General features: G+C 39.7%; 7 protein-coding genes across 7 annotated transcripts; 6 read left to right on the forward strand and 1 right to left on the reverse strand.

The window, feature by feature from the left end:
- Nucleotides 1-83: 83 nt before the first annotated feature.
- Nucleotides 84-1,152, forward strand: V1514DRAFT_342376 (uncharacterized protein; the record flags this gene model as incomplete). The annotated part of the gene is made up of 4 exons (XM_066929101.1): nt 84-110; nt 197-827; nt 878-1,036; nt 1,097-1,152. 4 exons carry the CDS (start codon nt 84-86, stop codon nt 1,150-1,152), a joined length of 873 nt encoding a protein of 290 aa, XP_066783683.1.
- Nucleotides 1,153-2,253: 1,101 nt separating this feature from the next.
- V1514DRAFT_329785 (uncharacterized protein) lies at nt 2,254-3,946 on the forward strand. The gene is made up of 2 exons (XM_066927394.1): nt 2,254-2,300; nt 2,361-3,946. The coding sequence occupies exons 1-2, from the start codon at nt 2,277-2,279 to the stop codon at nt 3,822-3,824; spliced, it is 1,488 nt and encodes a 495-aa protein (XP_066783684.1). The 5' UTR covers nt 2,254-2,276; the 3' UTR covers nt 3,825-3,946.
- Nucleotides 3,947-4,146: 200 nt separating this feature from the next.
- On the forward strand, nt 4,147-7,325 carry V1514DRAFT_329786 (Sodium/hydrogen exchanger family-domain-containing protein). The gene is made up of 4 exons (XM_066927395.1): nt 4,147-4,286; nt 4,382-4,484; nt 4,542-4,970; nt 5,030-7,325. The coding sequence occupies exons 1-4, from the start codon at nt 4,266-4,268 to the stop codon at nt 7,078-7,080; spliced, it is 2,604 nt and encodes an 867-aa protein (XP_066783685.1). The 5' UTR covers nt 4,147-4,265; the 3' UTR covers nt 7,081-7,325.
- Nucleotides 7,180-10,696, reverse strand: V1514DRAFT_329788 (lethal giant larvae like, C-terminal-domain-containing protein). The gene is made up of 2 exons (XM_066927396.1): nt 10,514-10,696; nt 7,180-10,456 (listed from the first exon to the last, which is right to left on the reverse strand). The coding sequence occupies exons 1-2, from the start codon at nt 10,583-10,585 to the stop codon at nt 7,343-7,345; spliced, it is 3,186 nt and encodes a 1,061-aa protein (XP_066783686.1). The 5' UTR covers nt 10,586-10,696; the 3' UTR covers nt 7,180-7,342.
- Nucleotides 10,697-10,808: 112 nt separating this feature from the next.
- V1514DRAFT_329792 (ABC1 family-domain-containing protein) lies at nt 10,809-12,838 on the forward strand. Its single transcript, XM_066927397.1, has 2 exons — nt 10,809-11,289; nt 11,361-12,838. Exons 1-2 carry the CDS (start codon nt 10,907-10,909, stop codon nt 12,730-12,732), a joined length of 1,755 nt encoding a protein of 584 aa, XP_066783687.1. The 5' UTR covers nt 10,809-10,906; the 3' UTR covers nt 12,733-12,838.
- A 156-nt stretch (nt 12,839-12,994) lies between these two features.
- Nucleotides 12,995-14,492, forward strand: V1514DRAFT_329794 (P-loop containing nucleoside triphosphate hydrolase protein). The gene is made up of 7 exons (XM_066927398.1): nt 12,995-13,030; nt 13,112-13,500; nt 13,564-13,670; nt 13,728-13,936; nt 13,986-14,069; nt 14,124-14,198; nt 14,252-14,492. The coding sequence occupies exons 2-7, from the start codon at nt 13,454-13,456 to the stop codon at nt 14,348-14,350; spliced, it is 621 nt and encodes a 206-aa protein (XP_066783688.1). The 5' UTR covers nt 12,995-13,030; nt 13,112-13,453; the 3' UTR covers nt 14,351-14,492.
- A 271-nt stretch (nt 14,493-14,763) lies between these two features.
- V1514DRAFT_44790 (TLC domain-containing protein) lies at nt 14,764-16,347 on the forward strand. Its single transcript, XM_066930020.1, has 2 exons — nt 14,764-15,134; nt 15,202-16,347. Exons 1-2 carry the CDS (start codon nt 14,852-14,854, stop codon nt 16,194-16,196), a joined length of 1,278 nt encoding a protein of 425 aa, XP_066783689.1. The 5' UTR covers nt 14,764-14,851; the 3' UTR covers nt 16,197-16,347.
- Nucleotides 16,348-16,931: the final 584 nt, after the last annotated feature.

The following is a 16,931-nucleotide window of genomic DNA, read 5'->3' on the forward strand; positions in this document are numbered from 1 at the left end:
ATTTTAAATTAATTATTGGGTGACGCCATGGGAGAATGTACTTCAGTCGAATTGCTTCTTTATAATATTACGGACGTTTTCAAATGTCAAGTCGAAACGATAGTCTTCCGGTGAGAATTATTATTATAGCATTTTTTTTTCAGCATTCAGAATTCAATGTCGGGGTTCGGAATAAGTTGGTTAACGTGTTAAATAGGCTATGCCAACGCCGGCAGAGTATGCACAACAAAATCAACCAAGACTGCAATCTCAACACCAGCAACCTCAGAAACAACATCGACTGGCCAGTGCTCAGATACATAGAACATCATCCTTACAAGCTTCCAGCCCTCAAATGAGCTCGCATCATCAGTATCAGCAGGGGTTTCAGCAGATACCATCACAACAGACTCTGCTACAGCCTCAGCAGTACCAACAACAACAACAGCAACAACAACAACAACAGCAACAACAGCAACAGCAACAACTTCAACCGCCAAGAAGGCAGTCTGGCCCTGGGCGTCTGGTAGCTGCACCACCGGTTCCTCAGGTATCTCCTGTGGATCCATTATATCAGATTTTTAGGACGGTCGACACGAACAGTAATGGTGCTTTGTCTGAGCGTGAACTACGCCACGCGCTCGTTAACTTTGACCGGACCCATTTTGACCCTGCCACTGTGCAGCTGATGATTCGAATGTTTGATAGAAATGGGTCAGGTACAATTAATTTTGAAGAATTTAAAAACCTGTGGGAATACCTTGGACAGTGGTTGGACAGGTTCAATGAATTTGACCTGGATCAGAGTGGTTCTATATCTCTTCATGAGTTTCGCCTGGCGTTGGACGGTAAGAATATGCTCGTATTAACGTCGATTTGAAATGCTAATAATAAATAGCATTTGGCTATCGATTAACTACAGAATTTTCCGAGTTTTTATTTCGGCATTACGACCGACGGAGAACCGGCTCCATATCTTTTGATTTGTTTGTCCAAGCTTGTATTTCTCTTTTGCGTATGACTTCATCATTTAAGAAGCACGATGTCAACCGCACAGGTAAATTTTCTTTTAGTCGCTGTGGAATTATATGACTAATCCATTCATTCAACTGTACAGGGATTATCACGATATCGTTTGAACAGTTCATGGTTCTTTTGCTTGAACTACAATAAGACCACTGAACTCCATTCATTGGCACCAACAATTATATAGTTACTACTATTTTCATTTATATGTATGATGTCGCTGGTCCTGTATTTTGGAATTTGTCTTGGGTTATCTGCGTAATTGCTAAAAACTTAAAAAAAAATATCTCAACTTCTCTGGTATAATGGGTAAATTTTGTAGCAACATAAAGATTTTCTTTTAAAGCTACAAGTTGCGATTATGAAAGATTTCATAGATAAGAACGCCGAGCTCACCTAACATATATACTTGAATATCGTTGTATACACCGTGATTATGACCCACATTATCTTGCAATTGATAAATATATCAATGGAACCAACTCTACGGTTTTCCTATATCTTTTTTAGTTGATCAAAAAGAAATAGAGAATAAAAGCGGCTTGTGCTAAAATATTGCAATCTCCGTTTAATTTGATGAGCATTTTAAAATCTGATTGTCTTCAGATTACACACGTTGCAATGATATTATGCCGTTGGAGGTATGAACTATCCACGGCGGTAAATTATGAACTATAAGCCGTGCAATATGCAGGTTACAAAGAAAAATCGAAAAAAAGTTACTGAAATGGGTAGATGTAGATAAATATCATAAAAGTCTGCCGTGGTCGTTCTGGTTGTTTGGCGTTATGCCCCAGCCTTGTTTGTGAAGCCCTCTATACCTCCCTATAACTGCCTTTTATCACTAGTATTGGTAAGCTCTTAAATTATTGGATATACTCGAATACCGGAATATATAATCGCCTGTGTTAACCTATAATTTTTGTATAATGCAACGAGTTTGAGAATAAGTTGTCCAGTATACATATATACAGCACGGATTGGATCTGCAATTCACTTTCCTAGCATCAAAATATAATCTTGGCCAGTCAATATCATCAATTTTCAAATAAATATTAAATTTTTTGAGAAGAGGTATTCAATATACTACACGCTGCATTTTTGTAAGATGATTATCCTAAATTAATAAAAACTTTGTTGTTAGTTAACAACTGCTTAGAAATACATTATATAAGCATTTACTGTTGTTTGGGTTTAGTATTTTTTGTTTACAAGGCAATTAATAAGTTTTTTGATTTTGTCTATGGCGTGGTGTCTTGTGGTTACCAATAATGAGTGTAAATATATGGCGAAAGGTATGGCTTTTTGTGAATGGGTTGTTGATACTCCGCATAGCTCAATGAGGCATTATATAGGTTTTCATTTCGCTACAGGGTGGCAGGCGCTGGTTTCACCTTAGCCAGCGGAATATATCGTCTAGCAAATATGAACGCTATTCTTCAATAAATAAAATGCAAGGCTCAAAATTGACTTATATTGCGCCGGAATGGCTTAAACAGAAAGAGTCACTTGAGAAAAAAATTTTTAACGAAACTGATAATCGAGAGCAAAAAGATTCAGAATATATAACTGATGAATACTCGTCTCATTCTTCACAGGATCAAAGGCAAGATTCAAATAAACAGTCGCTTACTCGTATAAAGCTTTCACCTAAAGTTGCGAGGCGGAAATTCGCTGTGTATGACAGAACCTTTAAAAATATCACAGGACGAGTACAAAAGGAAAAAATAGACCAGTTGCACAAAGTTGAAGACCACAAAGTCAAAGATCCTGAAAGCTCCCGATCAGCCAATAAAGATTCACTAAATATGGATACGATGTTTGAAAACAAAATTAAAAAGAAACTGAGATATGGTGTCAGGCATCAGGCAAAGTTCAGCAATAAAGAAAAAAGTTACAGGCGCCTTTTCAAATCGGCAAACATGATGGAGTCAATTATTACGGGGAATACAGATAGGAAGGTTGACAAGCTGATCCGAAAAGGGACAAACAAGGCTAATGGGAACGAAATTATTCCTAAGACGGCTAATCAAGTAACGACAAAATCACAACGTAAACTAAAAGGATGGGCCAGTGTGTTGGCTGGCAGACCTCATGGTAAGACAGCCAGGGCGTATATAGATTTACATAATATTGGTCGGTTGAGGGAAGGCGGGCATCTCGATTTTATTGTCAAGTATTGGAAGGATGTCAAGGTTCAGTACAACCAGCCGATGGCAACTACCCCAGTGAGGCATCTCAGCATAACATACAAAGGTATTAAGTCGCCATTGAATTGGATGACGGATGCAGTTGGATGGCCGTTAATAGTTAATACAGAACAACTAACTACCCAGCAGTCTCGATTTCGTTACGAGACTACAGTAAGAATTTTGCTGCCCAGACGTTTTAACCTAGATGTGCCTATCATGTCTGGTCATGCTAAGAATGCAAGCTATGCGCAATATTCAGCAGCCATGCAAGTTTCCCATTATTTGGGGACGCAATTCGTTGTGACGGAATCGAAAAAATCGAGGAAAGTAAAACTTGCAGATTTTCTACCAGGAGGCATCTATGGGGCACCGGAATTTCCAGAGAATTTTCCAAAAAACCAAAGAATTGCTGCATACGCATTCAAAAATGCTGACAATGAGCAAAAAAAAATTATTTATTCAGAAATGATGACATACGTCGACGAGGCAGCAAAAGACACGAATGATGAGAAAGAGCGCCAGCGAGCCAGTGTTGTACGACAAGTGGTAAATAAATGGCTTAAAGAGCGAAATATCACAGAACCTCAGATAGAACCAGGAAAATTTGAGGGAAAGGTCAGCCTTTGATCATAAAAATGTTTGCGGTTTGTAATATTTTAAATTTTAGCGAATATAGTCTCATAAACAACAAAATAAATGGGAAAATATATACATATATATAAAGCTACAAATGTTTATGATGTATAAATATTGTATATTACGCCCGTCAACTTGTATAATTAATTATCTAGTACATTATTTTTTTTGATAAAGGTATGCTTGGCACATCGGGGAGCATAGTGACCTTGCCTAATATAGTGTAGTACAAATTATAAAAGTTAGGCATACTTAACCGTAAACGTTTTAGTGCATGCGGCCCCCAAGTTTTCCCTACGACGACAAAGGGTCAAATTCACCGCCACCAGCCCGATTGGCAATAAATAGAAGAGAAAAATTACTTTTTTCAAGCCAGGCATAAGCATCCAGCTAAACCGGCTTTATTTTTTTATTGTCTACGTTTCAATCACAATGGCTTGGGAGCAGCTATGGGTGGGTGATCATTTCGCTTGTTGCGGGGTGAAGAAGCCAAATTCTCTCCCCGCATTGCTTTCCTTTCACCCCTTTCTTGCATGCTAACGATATAGATCACCAAGCCACATATAGCGTATGCTATTATTGGAGGCTTTACAACAATATTCTCGCTATGTTCTTTATTTGTCAAGGAAAAGCTTTATATTGGCGAGGCCAGTATGTGCTTTGTAAATCTTTTGCGTTTCTAAAGCTAATCCCAATACTTTTTCATAGCGGTCGCAACGATAGTCGGTATCATATTTGGGCCTCATGCTCTTAACTGGTTCAATCCAGGGACATGGGGCAATGTTGACTATATTACTCTTGAGCTGTCACGAATTGTCCTTATTGTACAGATTTTCGCTGTCGCTGTCGAATTGCCGAAGAAATACATGCTTCGACATTGGGTATCCGTTTTTATGCTGCTGATGCCCGTAATGATTGCTGGGTGGTTAATTTCATCTTGCTTTATATGGAAGTTGATACCATCATTAACATGGGTCGAAGCTCTTGTTGTCGCTGCCTGCATCACAGCTACCGACCCTGTTCTTGCTTCTGCTGTGGTCGGTAAAGGTAAATTTTCTAAGCGAGTACCTGGTCATTTGCGAAACTTGCTTTCTGCAGAGTCAGGTTCCAACGATGGAATGGCTTTTCCATTTACATGTACGTGCTCTTGGTGTGTTAAACTGCTATAACTTGCCGTGACTTGCTGACATTTTCAGATTTATCACTCTACTTGATACGATATGCTGGAAATCCGTCGAAAATATTTGTACATTGGTTCACTCTCACGGTTCTTTACGAGTGCCTGTTTGGTTGCGTATTAGGATGTATTATTGGCTATTCAGGACGACATTTGATCAAATTTGCAGAAAAACATAATTTAATCGATCGGGAATCTTTCCTTGTATTTTATTTTGTTCTTGCCTTATTTTGCACTGGCGTTGGTTCTATACTAGGCACGGATGATCTATTGGTATCTTTTGCTGCCGGGGCAGCGTTTGCCTGGGATGGTTGGTTTACACACAAGACTGAAGAATCTCACGTTTCCAACGTTATTGATCTGTTGCTTAACTTGGCTTATTTTGTTTATTTCGGCTCCATCATTCCATGGCAGTTATATAACTCGCCACAACTCGGTATCACGCCCTGGAAACTTGTAATTCTTGCAATTTTGATTATTCTTTTCCGACGGATTCCGATTATGTTGATGCTCAAACCTGTAATTCCCGATATTAGGACATGGCGTGAGGCATTGTTTTGTGGTCATTTTGGCCCGATTGGAGTTGGTGCCATTTTTACGTCAATTCTGGCGAGAGCAGAGCTCGAGCATGATGAACCCACGCCACTAGCCGAGTTGCCAAGTCCGGGGTCTCCAAATTACATGGTTGTTGCTGTTATTTGGCCTGTGGTGACTTTTTTGATTATTGCGTCTATTATTGTTCATGGCTCATCCATTGCGGTATTTACTCTTGGGAAACGCTTAAATACCATGGCGATTACAATGTCATACACGACAGGTAACGGAAATGGCCCATCCTGGCTGCAACGGCTGCCTCGCATGGAAACAGGCCAGTCATTATCGTTCCGCAAGGTTGAAACTCAAGGTGAGTCAACTGGCTTGGGTCGCCTGTTTGGTAAAAGCAAGCAGAATGCAGCCCAGACTGAGATCAGGCCTCCCCCTCAAGCTGCTGGTCGCATGACTAGACGACGTCCGAGAAGGAATAGACCTGAAGATGCCACAATTCAGTTAGGAGATGCAGCAGATTATGAGGCTGGAACTACGTTGCCTGATGAGCTAGTTAATAACTTCAACGAAGAAGCACTACAATCTCAGATCAACCCAGCAGAACATAATTTTTATCAAGAGGGATCAAACCTAATTATAGAAGATTCCGAAGGAGAAGTTTTAACCACGATAAATTCATTAACTGGCGAGTCACAACCTTGGAAAGAAAGTAATGGTAATGCAGAGCCACAAATTTATGGTGACCAGAGCAGAAGGCAACGTATTGAAACTTCTACTGAGCACGATGGCACACGTGCAATCGCATATCAGCTGGATGACGAAATAATTGTCGAAAACGAGGAAGGTGAAGTCATTCGAAGATACCGAATTAACCGACATCGTCGTCCAAGTAATTCTGATCAAAACAATATTTACGATCGCGCTCTTTCTTGGGTTGGGTTGCGACGCGGTTCGGCCGCAATTCCTGCCACTCCCGGTAGTTCGACGCTATCTACACAGCAGCCCGATTTGGAAATGCACCGGATTGATACAGTCAGTAGTTCCACTGCATCGGCAATTGAAAAAGGCGATTTGCCCAAGAATTTCTTGCAACGTCGAACAAGCACCGAAGTTGTTAACCCAGACACGAGACATGATTGGCCGGAAAACGATGAAGAGACGCCTGCGGAACGGAAACGAAGGTTGGCAGCATTGGGATCTACTTCTGATGATTATAAAATGAGCTATAATGATGACTATGATGAATCTCCTGCTGAACAGAGGCGAAGGCTAGCTGCGTTGCAGTCTGTTGCTGCAGACGATGATGATAATGAGAGCGCTCCAGGCTTGCGAACCCCGAAAGATAGAACACCACGGATTTCGTTTGCCGGCGAGACCGAGGTTGAAAGAAGACGTCGCATGGCTGCTTTGGGATTTTTTGGAAGTGATGGTAACAGTCCCGAATCTTCTTCATCTGCTAGCGAGCGCGAGCAGAACGAGCCGCCTAAAGGGATTTCTTGGAGTGCGAATATTAAGCCCCAATAAGTCATTGTTTAATGTTTTGCGTGTTAGTTCATGTTTTTTAATGGTTTCATGCATGATTTTTGAGGTTTTGCATCTTTTAGACATCAGGATTATTGTTTTGTTTTGTCATCATAGAACAGATTGTTTAAAGTAAATAGTAGTCATGTCATTCTTTTTTCGTTTTTCTTAAGAGTTCGGTACTGGTTCATAATGCTGAAACTAATTATATTAATAGTGCATCAAATATAATCCACTTCTTAAATCTGTACACTCCGTTTTATCTCTACAATCCAAATTTAGATTTAAAATATCCAGTAGCAGCTGATTTTCGTTGATCGTCTAAAAAGTCAGAAATGCTTTTGCCATATTCACTCGCTGCATCTTCTAGTTTAGAGAATTGGTCTTGCATAAAGCTGAGTCGTTCACCTCGCTCTTGTGCAACATTTGACATGTTTCCGTAAGGACTTTGACTGTTGTTGTGCGGAAGAGTATTGCTATTGCTATAACTATTACTATTACGACTACTACTGCCCATCGGATTTTTGTTTCCACTAAAAAAAGATGAAAATGAAGAAGCTGCAGTTGTTGATGGAGACGAGAGATTTTGAGATGCGGCAAGCCGCTGTTGTTCTTTCTTAGATCGTTCTTCTTCAACCATGCGCTTGGACTTTGGACGATTCGGTCCGCCAACTTGAACGACGACGTTAAAAAAATACAATAAAATAATATCATTTTGAATCTTACTTAATAGGTCAAAATCTTCTGGCGTAATATATTTCACACCTGACATCCATTGCAAGGTACTTATGGCCGGCCGAAGAGGCATCGATTTTAACACATCGAATAAAGCATCGGTTTTGTTCTTGCCATTTTCTCCAACCGTGTTATTAATTGAAAGACCCCTGCCCCAAATATTTAACAACGCTACTTCGTTCTTACCGATTCCTAAAAGAATATCGCCATTAACTGCAATCTGACTTCGTGGGGCATATAAAAGATGATAAATGTTTTGAACTGACAATGCAGTTATTTCCTTGAGTGATGGAAGAGCGTAAATTTTTACAAACCCAGCCTCAGTTAATGTTGTCAGGACAAGCGTGTCTCCTTGACGAAGAAATGACAATCCTGAATTAATAACCTTGTCATCAAATGATCTGCTTGTAATTTTGTTTTTAGGAAGTCGAAATATTTTGGCTTCTTCCGCTGTGACCGCAATTATAGCACCGTTGATTATAATGCCTTGCGGAAGCTTAAGAAGTATCTGCTGCGATGCAATAGCTGAGACGCCATATTCAGTATCAAATGGAATAATGGCGCTAACTTTTCCTTTAAGCTGCACGGCAGATATAAATTTCACTGCATGCGAACCTGACTGCGTAGGAACAACTCTAAAATTTAATAAACGACCTTGATCAGTACCTATAGAAAGCACAATAGACGAAAATTGATCGTTTTCTAATGCCATTAATGAAAACTCAATGCTCGAAGGAATCTCAATTTGAACTCCTCCTTGACTTTGGGTTCTACTACTTCGTAATGAAGGCAATTTGCGGGAGGACTGTTCAAGACCTTGATTGGCAAGATCTTCAAGAAAAATCAAGCTCATTGAACGCAAGTCGACAACTGCCAAACTTCCAAACTGATACCCAACGGCAAGAAATCCGATATCGCTATTTTTTAATGCGGTAATTGGTCCTCGTCTTGGATTGAAATTAAAAACCGGTAAGAACCCTTCCTTCATTTCTGACTTTGTTCTGCCAACAATAATTTGAATTATTGGCGGATTACCAGCCTCGTCTCTCACTGTCAAAGCCCGCAATCGGTGTTCAATTTCTTCTGGGCTACTTGACCGATTTAATCCAAATCTGAAAAACAATAATTCGCCAGTTTCACAAGCAACAGAAATTTCTCCCATTGGACCAGAAAATGATAGAGCACTAACACGGACATCAGTTGACCTGTCAAGTGCATCCGCAATAGAAAGGTCAAGAACTTGCGAATTCTCAATTTCACCATGAGAAGCATCCCATAACCTAACGTATCCATCTGAGTGACCGGTAAGTATAATATTCCGAATATCAAATCTTCGAAGTCTTTTCCTTAAAGGGGCACCGCCTGTCAACATGGGTTCGATAGCCCGCTTGGAAGCCATCATTCCAATCCACTGCTCACGTCTAATTGCGGAAACAGTAAGAGCAGAGACTCGAGGTTGAATCCAGCAAAGCGATGGAGGAAACATAGCAGCAACTGGTAAGGCCGCACCAGATGGATACTCGATTGAATACAGTTCACCTGACGATAAAATAGCTACTAAGGCTGTAGGCTCCTTATTTCCTGCATAGAACGGAGATGATTTTGGTATCATTAAAAAATCAACAGGGTCAGCTCCGGTAGAAACAGGATATATTCGTTGTCGTCGAGGTGAGGCGTAGTATTCGCTCATTGCTTGGTAAGTCGTGATTTGGTATGCAGGTAGAGGTCCAAAATCCATAAAAGTCATCCCTTTTAATGGCAGAGAACTTGCTTGTCCACCTGCAATTATCAATGCCGTATCTTCAGGATTATTTGAACAGCACCAGGCGACTTTAAAAATTGGTTCCCGAGTGGACAAATCAGATTGAGACCCCCCATGAGCAACGTGACTCGATCGTTCATGATTAACTTCGGTATCTTCAATCGTTCTTGCCTGAATTAATACACCTTCCTTTGCGTCCCAAAAAACAAACGAGCCGTCCTCATACGCCGTTAATATGTGGTGCCCATTAGGGTGCCACACGCCCGTTGTTACCCTTGGAAATCTAGACGCGTAAGATCTTTGAGAAAATAAATCACCACCAGGTGCACCAGGTGGTATTTCATACTGTAGCACATGTAAAATCTTTTCTTCAGCGAGTGAGTATACAAGAGCACAATTTTCGTAGCCAATAAGAAGAATATAGAATGACCTTGGGTGTATCGCGATAAATACTACAGGTGAAATAGGCGAGCGAGGCAGGGCATGTTTTTGAAGATTTCCAATTCGATATGGAGTCTTGGCACCTCGATCAACGTCGTATACAATTGTAAGCCCATTGTCTAAACCAAGAAAGAGCCAATCAAGTGAAGGGTCTGATTCAATTGCAGTTATTGGAGAGCTCGGAGTGAACAAGGACAGAATATCTTTCGTCTCTAAAGAGATAACAGTAACCGTATTATTACCATCGACAGTAACTAGATAAATACTTTTGACAATTCTGAGATGAATTATAGGTTTCCCAGGACATAGATCGAATTCGACTTGAACACCCGGCTGGCCAAAGACATACACCCGACCCGAATCCGTTCCAGTCACCAAAAGACTTTGAACAGGATCAAATGCCAATACTGATACACCACCATTAATTCCAAATCGAGTAAGCTATTTTAGTCGTCAAATTTAAAACTGCGAAAATAGAATTTGCCTCTGTATACTCACGTCTTCCAAGCCGAACACTTCCGGAGTAAGCCCAGACGATAAATCTCGTCCTCCACCGCGGATCTTGAGCATCGTTCTCAATTAGTATATATAGATCATGTATAAGCTACGTTTTTTAAAGAAAAAAATGTAATAATTTAATTGTTATCCCGAAATTCAAATGGGTGCATTGATCTGTATATGTTTATGTTTAAAATACTAACTACGAACAATCGTTAAGTACAATTTAAGTTGATATTTTAAAGTTATCGGTACAAATCAATTTGAAGACGTCAGCCTGTCAGCAAGGAGTGAATAATATAATGATTTGCCTTCTTTAATCGGAAACTTTTATTTAATATTTTTACTGTATTGATTGGTTAATTGTGATAACGTGTATTTACTATCGACAGAATGATTCGTCGTAATTGTTGGAGGCATTCTGTTTTTCTTCAAGGATCACGCTATAAGCTCGCAAGGTCCATCAGAAATCATACTGCATCGTCCTTCAACCCCATAACCGCGGTGCCTCCTGCTTCGTTAGATTCCCCTAGCCAAAAACTGCCGCCGAATCGGAAATGGAGAAAACGACTTTTTTGGGTTTCTGCGAGTTTAGGAGCATTGTATACATTTGACTACGTGTCATTGGATCAAGCAATAGTCAGGAATTTGCGGTGCATACTCACCCTCTCGATTATTGCTGCCGACTATAAATTGAATTTTGAAGAAGGCAAAGATATTAAAGCTTTACACACAAGAACCGCGAATCGAGTTTATGATTTAATCGAGGCTAATGGGTAAGTTATAATTGTTTAAAAAAGTTTAAATTACCGAGAACTTGGATGATTTATATACTAATAGATACAAGAGGGTTGTATATTAAGATTGGACAAGCAATAGCCATGCAAGCGTCGGTGTTGCCGCCAGTGTTTCAGCAAAAATTTGCAAAACTTTTTGATATGGCACCTCAAGATTCATGGCATGAAATCGAGAAAGTATTCATATCTGACTTTGGCAAATCTCCTGATGAAGTGTTTGAGTCTATTGAACACCGTGCAATTGCCAGTGCTTCTGTAGCACAAGTTCACAAAGCAAAGTTAAAGACTGGTGAATGGGTGGCAGTCAAGATTCAGCATCCCAGTATTGAGAAGCAAATGCATTGGGATTTAGGTGCATATCGTGCGATGATGTATATTTATGATAAGCTTCTGTTTGATATACCTGTGTATTTCACCGTGAACTTTACATGCAACCGGTTACTTGCTGAAGCTAATTTCGAACGCGAAGCAAAGAATTCTGAATTGTTAAACGAGAAGTTGCAAAATGAACCTTTACTCAAAGATCAAGTTTACATTCCAAAAGTATATCACGATTTTACTAGCAAAAGAGTACTGACTGTAGAATGGATTGATGGTACTAGTCTAAGTAACCGCGAAGAACTTGAGAGGAAGCGGTTCAGCAAAAAAAAGATTATGAATACAATGGTTAATCTGTTTGCAGCTCAGATTTTTAGCTGGGGAGTTGTGCATTGTGATCCACATCCGGGAAACCAAATCGTTAGATATGTTAATGGCGGAAGGCAACAATTAGTTTTAATTGATCATGGGTTATATGTGTATGAGCCAGATAAATTTAGATTGGAATATTGCAAGTTGTGGAAAAGCATGTTTATGCTCAAAGACGAAGAAATAAAGAAAATTGCCTTATCATGGGGCATCGGATCACCACAAATGTTTGCCTCGTCGGTCATGCTTCGCCCGTATCACTCAACCAAAATTGGCAAGTCCAACTCTAGCGAAGATGATTTATCTTCATTACATAAAGACTTTGAACAACAGAGTAAGATGAATGAAACCTTTCGGCAATTTATACAAGACACTACTAAAATGCCATTGGAGCTAATTTTTTTGGGAAGAAATATGCGAATTGTGCAAGGGTGTAATCAACTACTGGGATCTCCAGTTAACAGAATTAAAATTCTTGCAAATTGGGCATCGCGTTCCCTTGCAACCTCCGTGCCTGACATGACGTTTAAACAGAAGATTTCTGCATGGACAGATCACTTCACTTTTTTGATTATTGTTGCTCTTTCTGATGTCGGGTTTTGGATAACTAGAGTTCGGCAGTTAGTTTTAGGTACCAATGGACAAGGTTTTGAGGATTTAATTGAAAGACAAGTTAGAGAGACCGCAAAGCAGCAGTTTGGACTTGAAATTGAAAAAGGCGCATTTGAAGCATAAGACATCGGAATATAGATATTAGAATAAAACTCTCCCAGTTTTTTAAATAAAAAAACATGACTATTTTGCATAATTGTATTTATGTATATTACATAAATATAAAGTAGCTAACTACTATTTTAAATTACATGACCTTACTATCTAGAGGTTGACTCAAAGAGTTTCGCACAAAGGTAATTCAGAGCAAAAATTGTAAACAATTAGTTCGCAAAGTTTACGCATTCAAGAATTAAATAAACTAAACTAAAAGCAATACATGAAAGATAATATTACATAATGACATAGAACGTTGAACAGAGTGAGTAACTAGTTACAAGCCTGGCTTTTTTGCGCGCTGATATTATTTTCGAGCTAATTACCCTGCTTGCGCGTTCTTTAGTGGTATATAAACAAACATTTAAAATCTGTTGTGATCTGCAGCCAACATTTTTAAACCAAACAACAAACCCAGTTTTGGACCAATACAGATAATTTGTTCAACAATACTCCGCTTGTTAGTCTTTTGACGACAGTGGTTTAGCCTGGTAGGTATTGAGAGGCTTGAAGTCTTAATCTATGACCGAATACATGGGGCGGGTTCCGCCTCAAATAAATAGGAATGATTTGCACGTCAATAGGTTCCAGTGCATTAACATAATATTAGATGACGGTTTCTGAATAATTCAGTATTATATCAGTATCAACAATTTTGCTGGAGAACGAGAGGGCAAGCTGAACGAACATGGCAAGCTTATCGAGCTCTCAGTCTGAAGCCGCCAGAAGGAACGCGTGAGTGCGAAGAAAGAAAAAAAAAGATCTGGCTGAAAAGTGCTAAAAGATTATTATTTTTAGGGTTGTTCTTAAGGTTGGCATGGTAGGAGACGCGCAGATTGGCAAGACATCATTGATGGTAAAATATGTTGAAGGAAGCTTTGATGAGGATTATATTCAAACATTAGGTAAGGAGATGACTTATTTCTATTTTTTATATTAGTTGATTGCTCACTGTAAAATAGGAGTAAATTTTATGGAAAAGACCATTTCAATTCGAAATACGGAAATAACGTTTTCAATTTGGGATTTAGGTGGACAAAGAGAATTCGTTAATATGCTTCCATTGGTTTCAAACGATGCAGTTGCCATATTATTTATGTTTGATCTAACAAGAAAGTCTACATTAAACTCGATAAAGGAATGGTATAGACAGGCAAGAGGATTTAATAAGGTATGAATAACGCTTCAATTTTCATGCATTTCGATGCTAATTTGTGTAGACGGCAATTCCTTTTTTAGTCGGAACAAAGTATGACCATTTTATTACTTTTTCGAAAGAAGATCAAGAGGAAATAACAAAACAAGTGAGCTATGATGGATTAATTTAAAGTGATCACGCCGCTAATCGAATATTACAGGCGCGTCGGTTTGCGAAGGTCATGAAGGCCAGTTTAATCTTTTGCTCAACAAGCCACTCAATAAATATCCAGAAGGTAAATGATGATTGTTTAATGATTTAAGTCACTAGCTAACAAAATGGGCCTAGATTTTTAAAATAGTGTTGTCGAAAGCATTTGATCTTAAATGCACGATACCCGAAATCACAGCGGTCGGTGAGCCGCTACTGATCTACCAGGACGTCTAAATTGAAAGATGTAAAGATAATAGTTTTTTGAACCGGATGCTTAGTTTTGTCACTTTTGAACTTTCGTTATGGCGAAATTTTATTATGATTATGATTATTATACATACACAAGAACTCTGTAATATACATAACTATTAACTAATCACGTAGATCTGTAATACTTGTACGACGGCGGGGCTTGTACTTACCGGGTCCGAGCTTCGGTGAATTTTTTTTTTGAGTAGAATACCGGACATTTGTTGTACCGAGGCGTTTTTCATTTCTTTTTTTTTTGCCTGTTGGAAAACGAATAAGTGATCATTTTGAAGGGTTACGTTGTTGCTGATCATTGCGTTATAGTGTTTATTATAAATTGATCTGTACTGGAATAACTTTTGCGGCGACCATAATATATATGGACACAACGCTTTTGCTGCGAGAACCTTAGGATACAGACTGCATTTAAGAAAATTCTGACGATTTTTATTTATTTTATTTTTTAAAATAGTTTGCGCTTATAAGATGAGTGAATCACCGTCTTTTAGAGCAGCAGGCTCACAATCGCCATCTCGAACCAAAACATCAACGAATAGACGTACAAGAACTTCCTCTATTGGACAATTTCACTTTGGCGACAACGCATCTCCAGGTTTGGCGACCATGCAAGCTACGGAGACTCAGATTCAAGGAAGCCGAAGCAGGCAAAGGGCTTTGTCTAATGCGGATTCCACAAATCAGCCGGGTGCGAAAGGCATTCGGCGCGCATACATTAGCTTTCGAGAATTGTGCTACACAAAAACGTGGGGTAAATTTATCAAGTTTTTTTTTTTTTTTTTTAGAAATAATTGAAGTGTAATACTTATGGAATTTAGTTTTGCCGCTTGTTGTAAGCTTAATTCCAGTCGCTCTTTACGCACTGTCGACAAATCATTCTTCTTCGAATCCGATTTACCCATTGTTGTTTCCATCCTACGCGAGTCCAGGTTCGCCAGTGATGTATGGCAAGGGAAAGAAAGATTTTTTCTTTGTGGCATACTATATAATTGTATTCACATTTATCCGAGAATTTGCAATGCAGCAGATTCTTAGTCCCCTTGCCGAGAAAGCAGGCTTAACCAAGGAGAATAAGGTTAAAAGATTTATGGAGCAGACTTACAGTATTTTGTATTATAGTGTGATGTGTCCTTGGGGTCTTTACATTATGCATCACATGCCGCTGTGGTACTTCGAGACCAGGCCAATGTATGAACACTATCCGCACAAGACACACGAGCTTGATTTTAAGCTCTACTATTTGTTACAAGCTGCATTTTGGTCACAGCAGTCTATTGTTTTGTTGCTGCAATTGGAAAAGCCCAGAAAGGATTTTAAGGAACTAGTATTTCACCACATTGTAACCATTGCCTTGATTTTCTGCTCATATCGGTTTCATTTCACGTGGATTGGCTTGCCGATTTACATCACTATGGATGTGTCAGACATCATGCTGGCCACGTCTAAAACACTGAATTACCTCGATAGTGTATTTACTGGGCCATTTGTTTTCCTTTTTATGGCTACATGGATATACATGCGGCATTATCTTAATTTGAAAATTCTTTGGTCCGTGGCCACTGAGTTTCGGACCGTGGGGGACTTTACTCTTAATTGGGACACGCAACATTACAAATGCTGGATTTCGCAGTATATTACGTTTGCGTTATTGTTTGCTTTACAGGCAGTTAATTCATACTGGCTATTTTTGATTATGAGAATTGCCTACAGAATAGTATTTCTTGACATTCAAAAAGACGACCGCAGTGATGACGAGGATGAGGATGACGAGGCACCATCTACAACTGCAGAAGATGACAAGAAGAAACAGTAAGCTCAGGGTTTTCGTTTGCAATCTCACCATCATGGATAAATGGAATGTGCAATAGAAGAAAAAATAAAAATGATGTGTAACCAGCATAACGTGGATCACCACTCGGCGGCCCACTTTTCCTACCATCCCTACCCCAACTTGTAAGACGAGTTTTCTCGCAAATAATCCTTACTCTCAAGTTCCGAATCTTTCTTGCAATTGATGCGAAACGAACGAGCCGGCGATTAAGTACCCCGATGCCTTGCAAAACAATTCATCCCGCGAACGACGCTTCAATACAGAGTGGCCTAACCCTCGCGGGCCTACAAGACCAACGGTAACCCGACTGACACCGGCCCAAGAAGAGACGATTGTTCAGTACATACTGCAGCTGGATTTCCCTGAGGAGGTTTGCTCGGAGGTGCGACGTGCAAGATCTGGCTGATCTTCTGATGGCTCAACACGGTCACACGCATCGGGAAGACCGTTGTATCCAACTCGACCATCAGATCTCGGCACGTGTTTTTCTCGCGCCTGCGAATAGTGACCAGAGAGCCCTACAAAAAGATTTTGACGCCCCGTGGTTGGTGCTGGTCGCCAATACGCGTGCAGAGTACGGCATTGTCGACGGCAATTTCTACAATTTGGCGAAACGGGCTTTATGATAGGTACAACTGTAGAGAAGGATGGCTATTACTCATTCAGAACGAATAGGCAAGCCAAAGACTATTCAGTCCGGTAATCGAGAATGTGCGA

Source organism: Lipomyces japonicus, assembly GCF_038497905.1.
Source record: "Lipomyces japonicus strain CBS 7319 unplaced genomic scaffold V1514scaffold_16, whole genome shotgun sequence".
Classification (NCBI taxonomy): Eukaryota; Fungi; Ascomycota; class Lipomycetes; order Lipomycetales; family Lipomycetaceae; genus Lipomyces; species Lipomyces japonicus.

Bases quoted from the DNA above. Each gene is read 5' to 3' on its own strand.
- V1514DRAFT_329785 (XM_066927394.1), top strand. From the start codon at position 2,277: ATGAGTGTAAATATATGGCGAAAG. The intron at 2,301-2,360 runs GTATGGCTTTTT...GGCATTATATAG, and splicing joins GTGTAAATATATGGCGAAAG to GTTTTCATTTCGCTACAGGG.
- V1514DRAFT_329786 (XM_066927395.1), top strand. From the start codon at position 4,266: ATGGCTTGGGAGCAGCTATGG. The intron at 4,485-4,541 runs GTATGTGCTTTG...ACTTTTTCATAG, and splicing joins GCTTTATATTGGCGAGGCCA to CGGTCGCAACGATAGTCGGT. The intron at 4,971-5,029 runs GTACGTGCTCTT...TGACATTTTCAG, and splicing joins AATGGCTTTTCCATTTACAT to ATTTATCACTCTACTTGATA.
- V1514DRAFT_329788 (XM_066927396.1), bottom strand. From the start codon at position 10,585: ATGCTCAAGATCCGCGGTGGAGGACGAGATTTATCGTCTGGGCTTACT. The intron at 10,457-10,513 runs GTGAGTATACAG...CGACTAAAATAG, and splicing joins AAGTGTTCGGCTTGGAAGAC to CTTACTCGATTTGGAATTAA.
- V1514DRAFT_329792 (XM_066927397.1), top strand. From the start codon at position 10,907: ATGATTCGTCGTAATTGTTGGAGGCATTCTGTTTTTCTTCAAGGATCA. The intron at 11,290-11,360 runs GTAAGTTATAAT...AATAGATACAAG, and splicing joins GATTTAATCGAGGCTAATGG to AGGGTTGTATATTAAGATTG.
- V1514DRAFT_329794 (XM_066927398.1), top strand. From the start codon at position 13,454: ATGGCAAGCTTATCGAGCTCTCAGTCTGAAGCCGCCAGAAGGAACGC. The intron at 13,501-13,563 runs GTGAGTGCGAAG...TATTATTTTTAG, and splicing joins GAAGCCGCCAGAAGGAACGC to GGTTGTTCTTAAGGTTGGCA. The intron at 13,671-13,727 runs GTAAGGAGATGA...ACTGTAAAATAG, and splicing joins GGATTATATTCAAACATTAG to GAGTAAATTTTATGGAAAAG.
- V1514DRAFT_44790 (XM_066930020.1), top strand. From the start codon at position 14,852: ATGAGTGAATCACCGTCTTTTAGAGCAGCAGGCTCACAATCGCCATCT. The intron at 15,135-15,201 runs GTAAATTTATCA...TATGGAATTTAG, and splicing joins GTGCTACACAAAAACGTGGG to TTTTGCCGCTTGTTGTAAGC.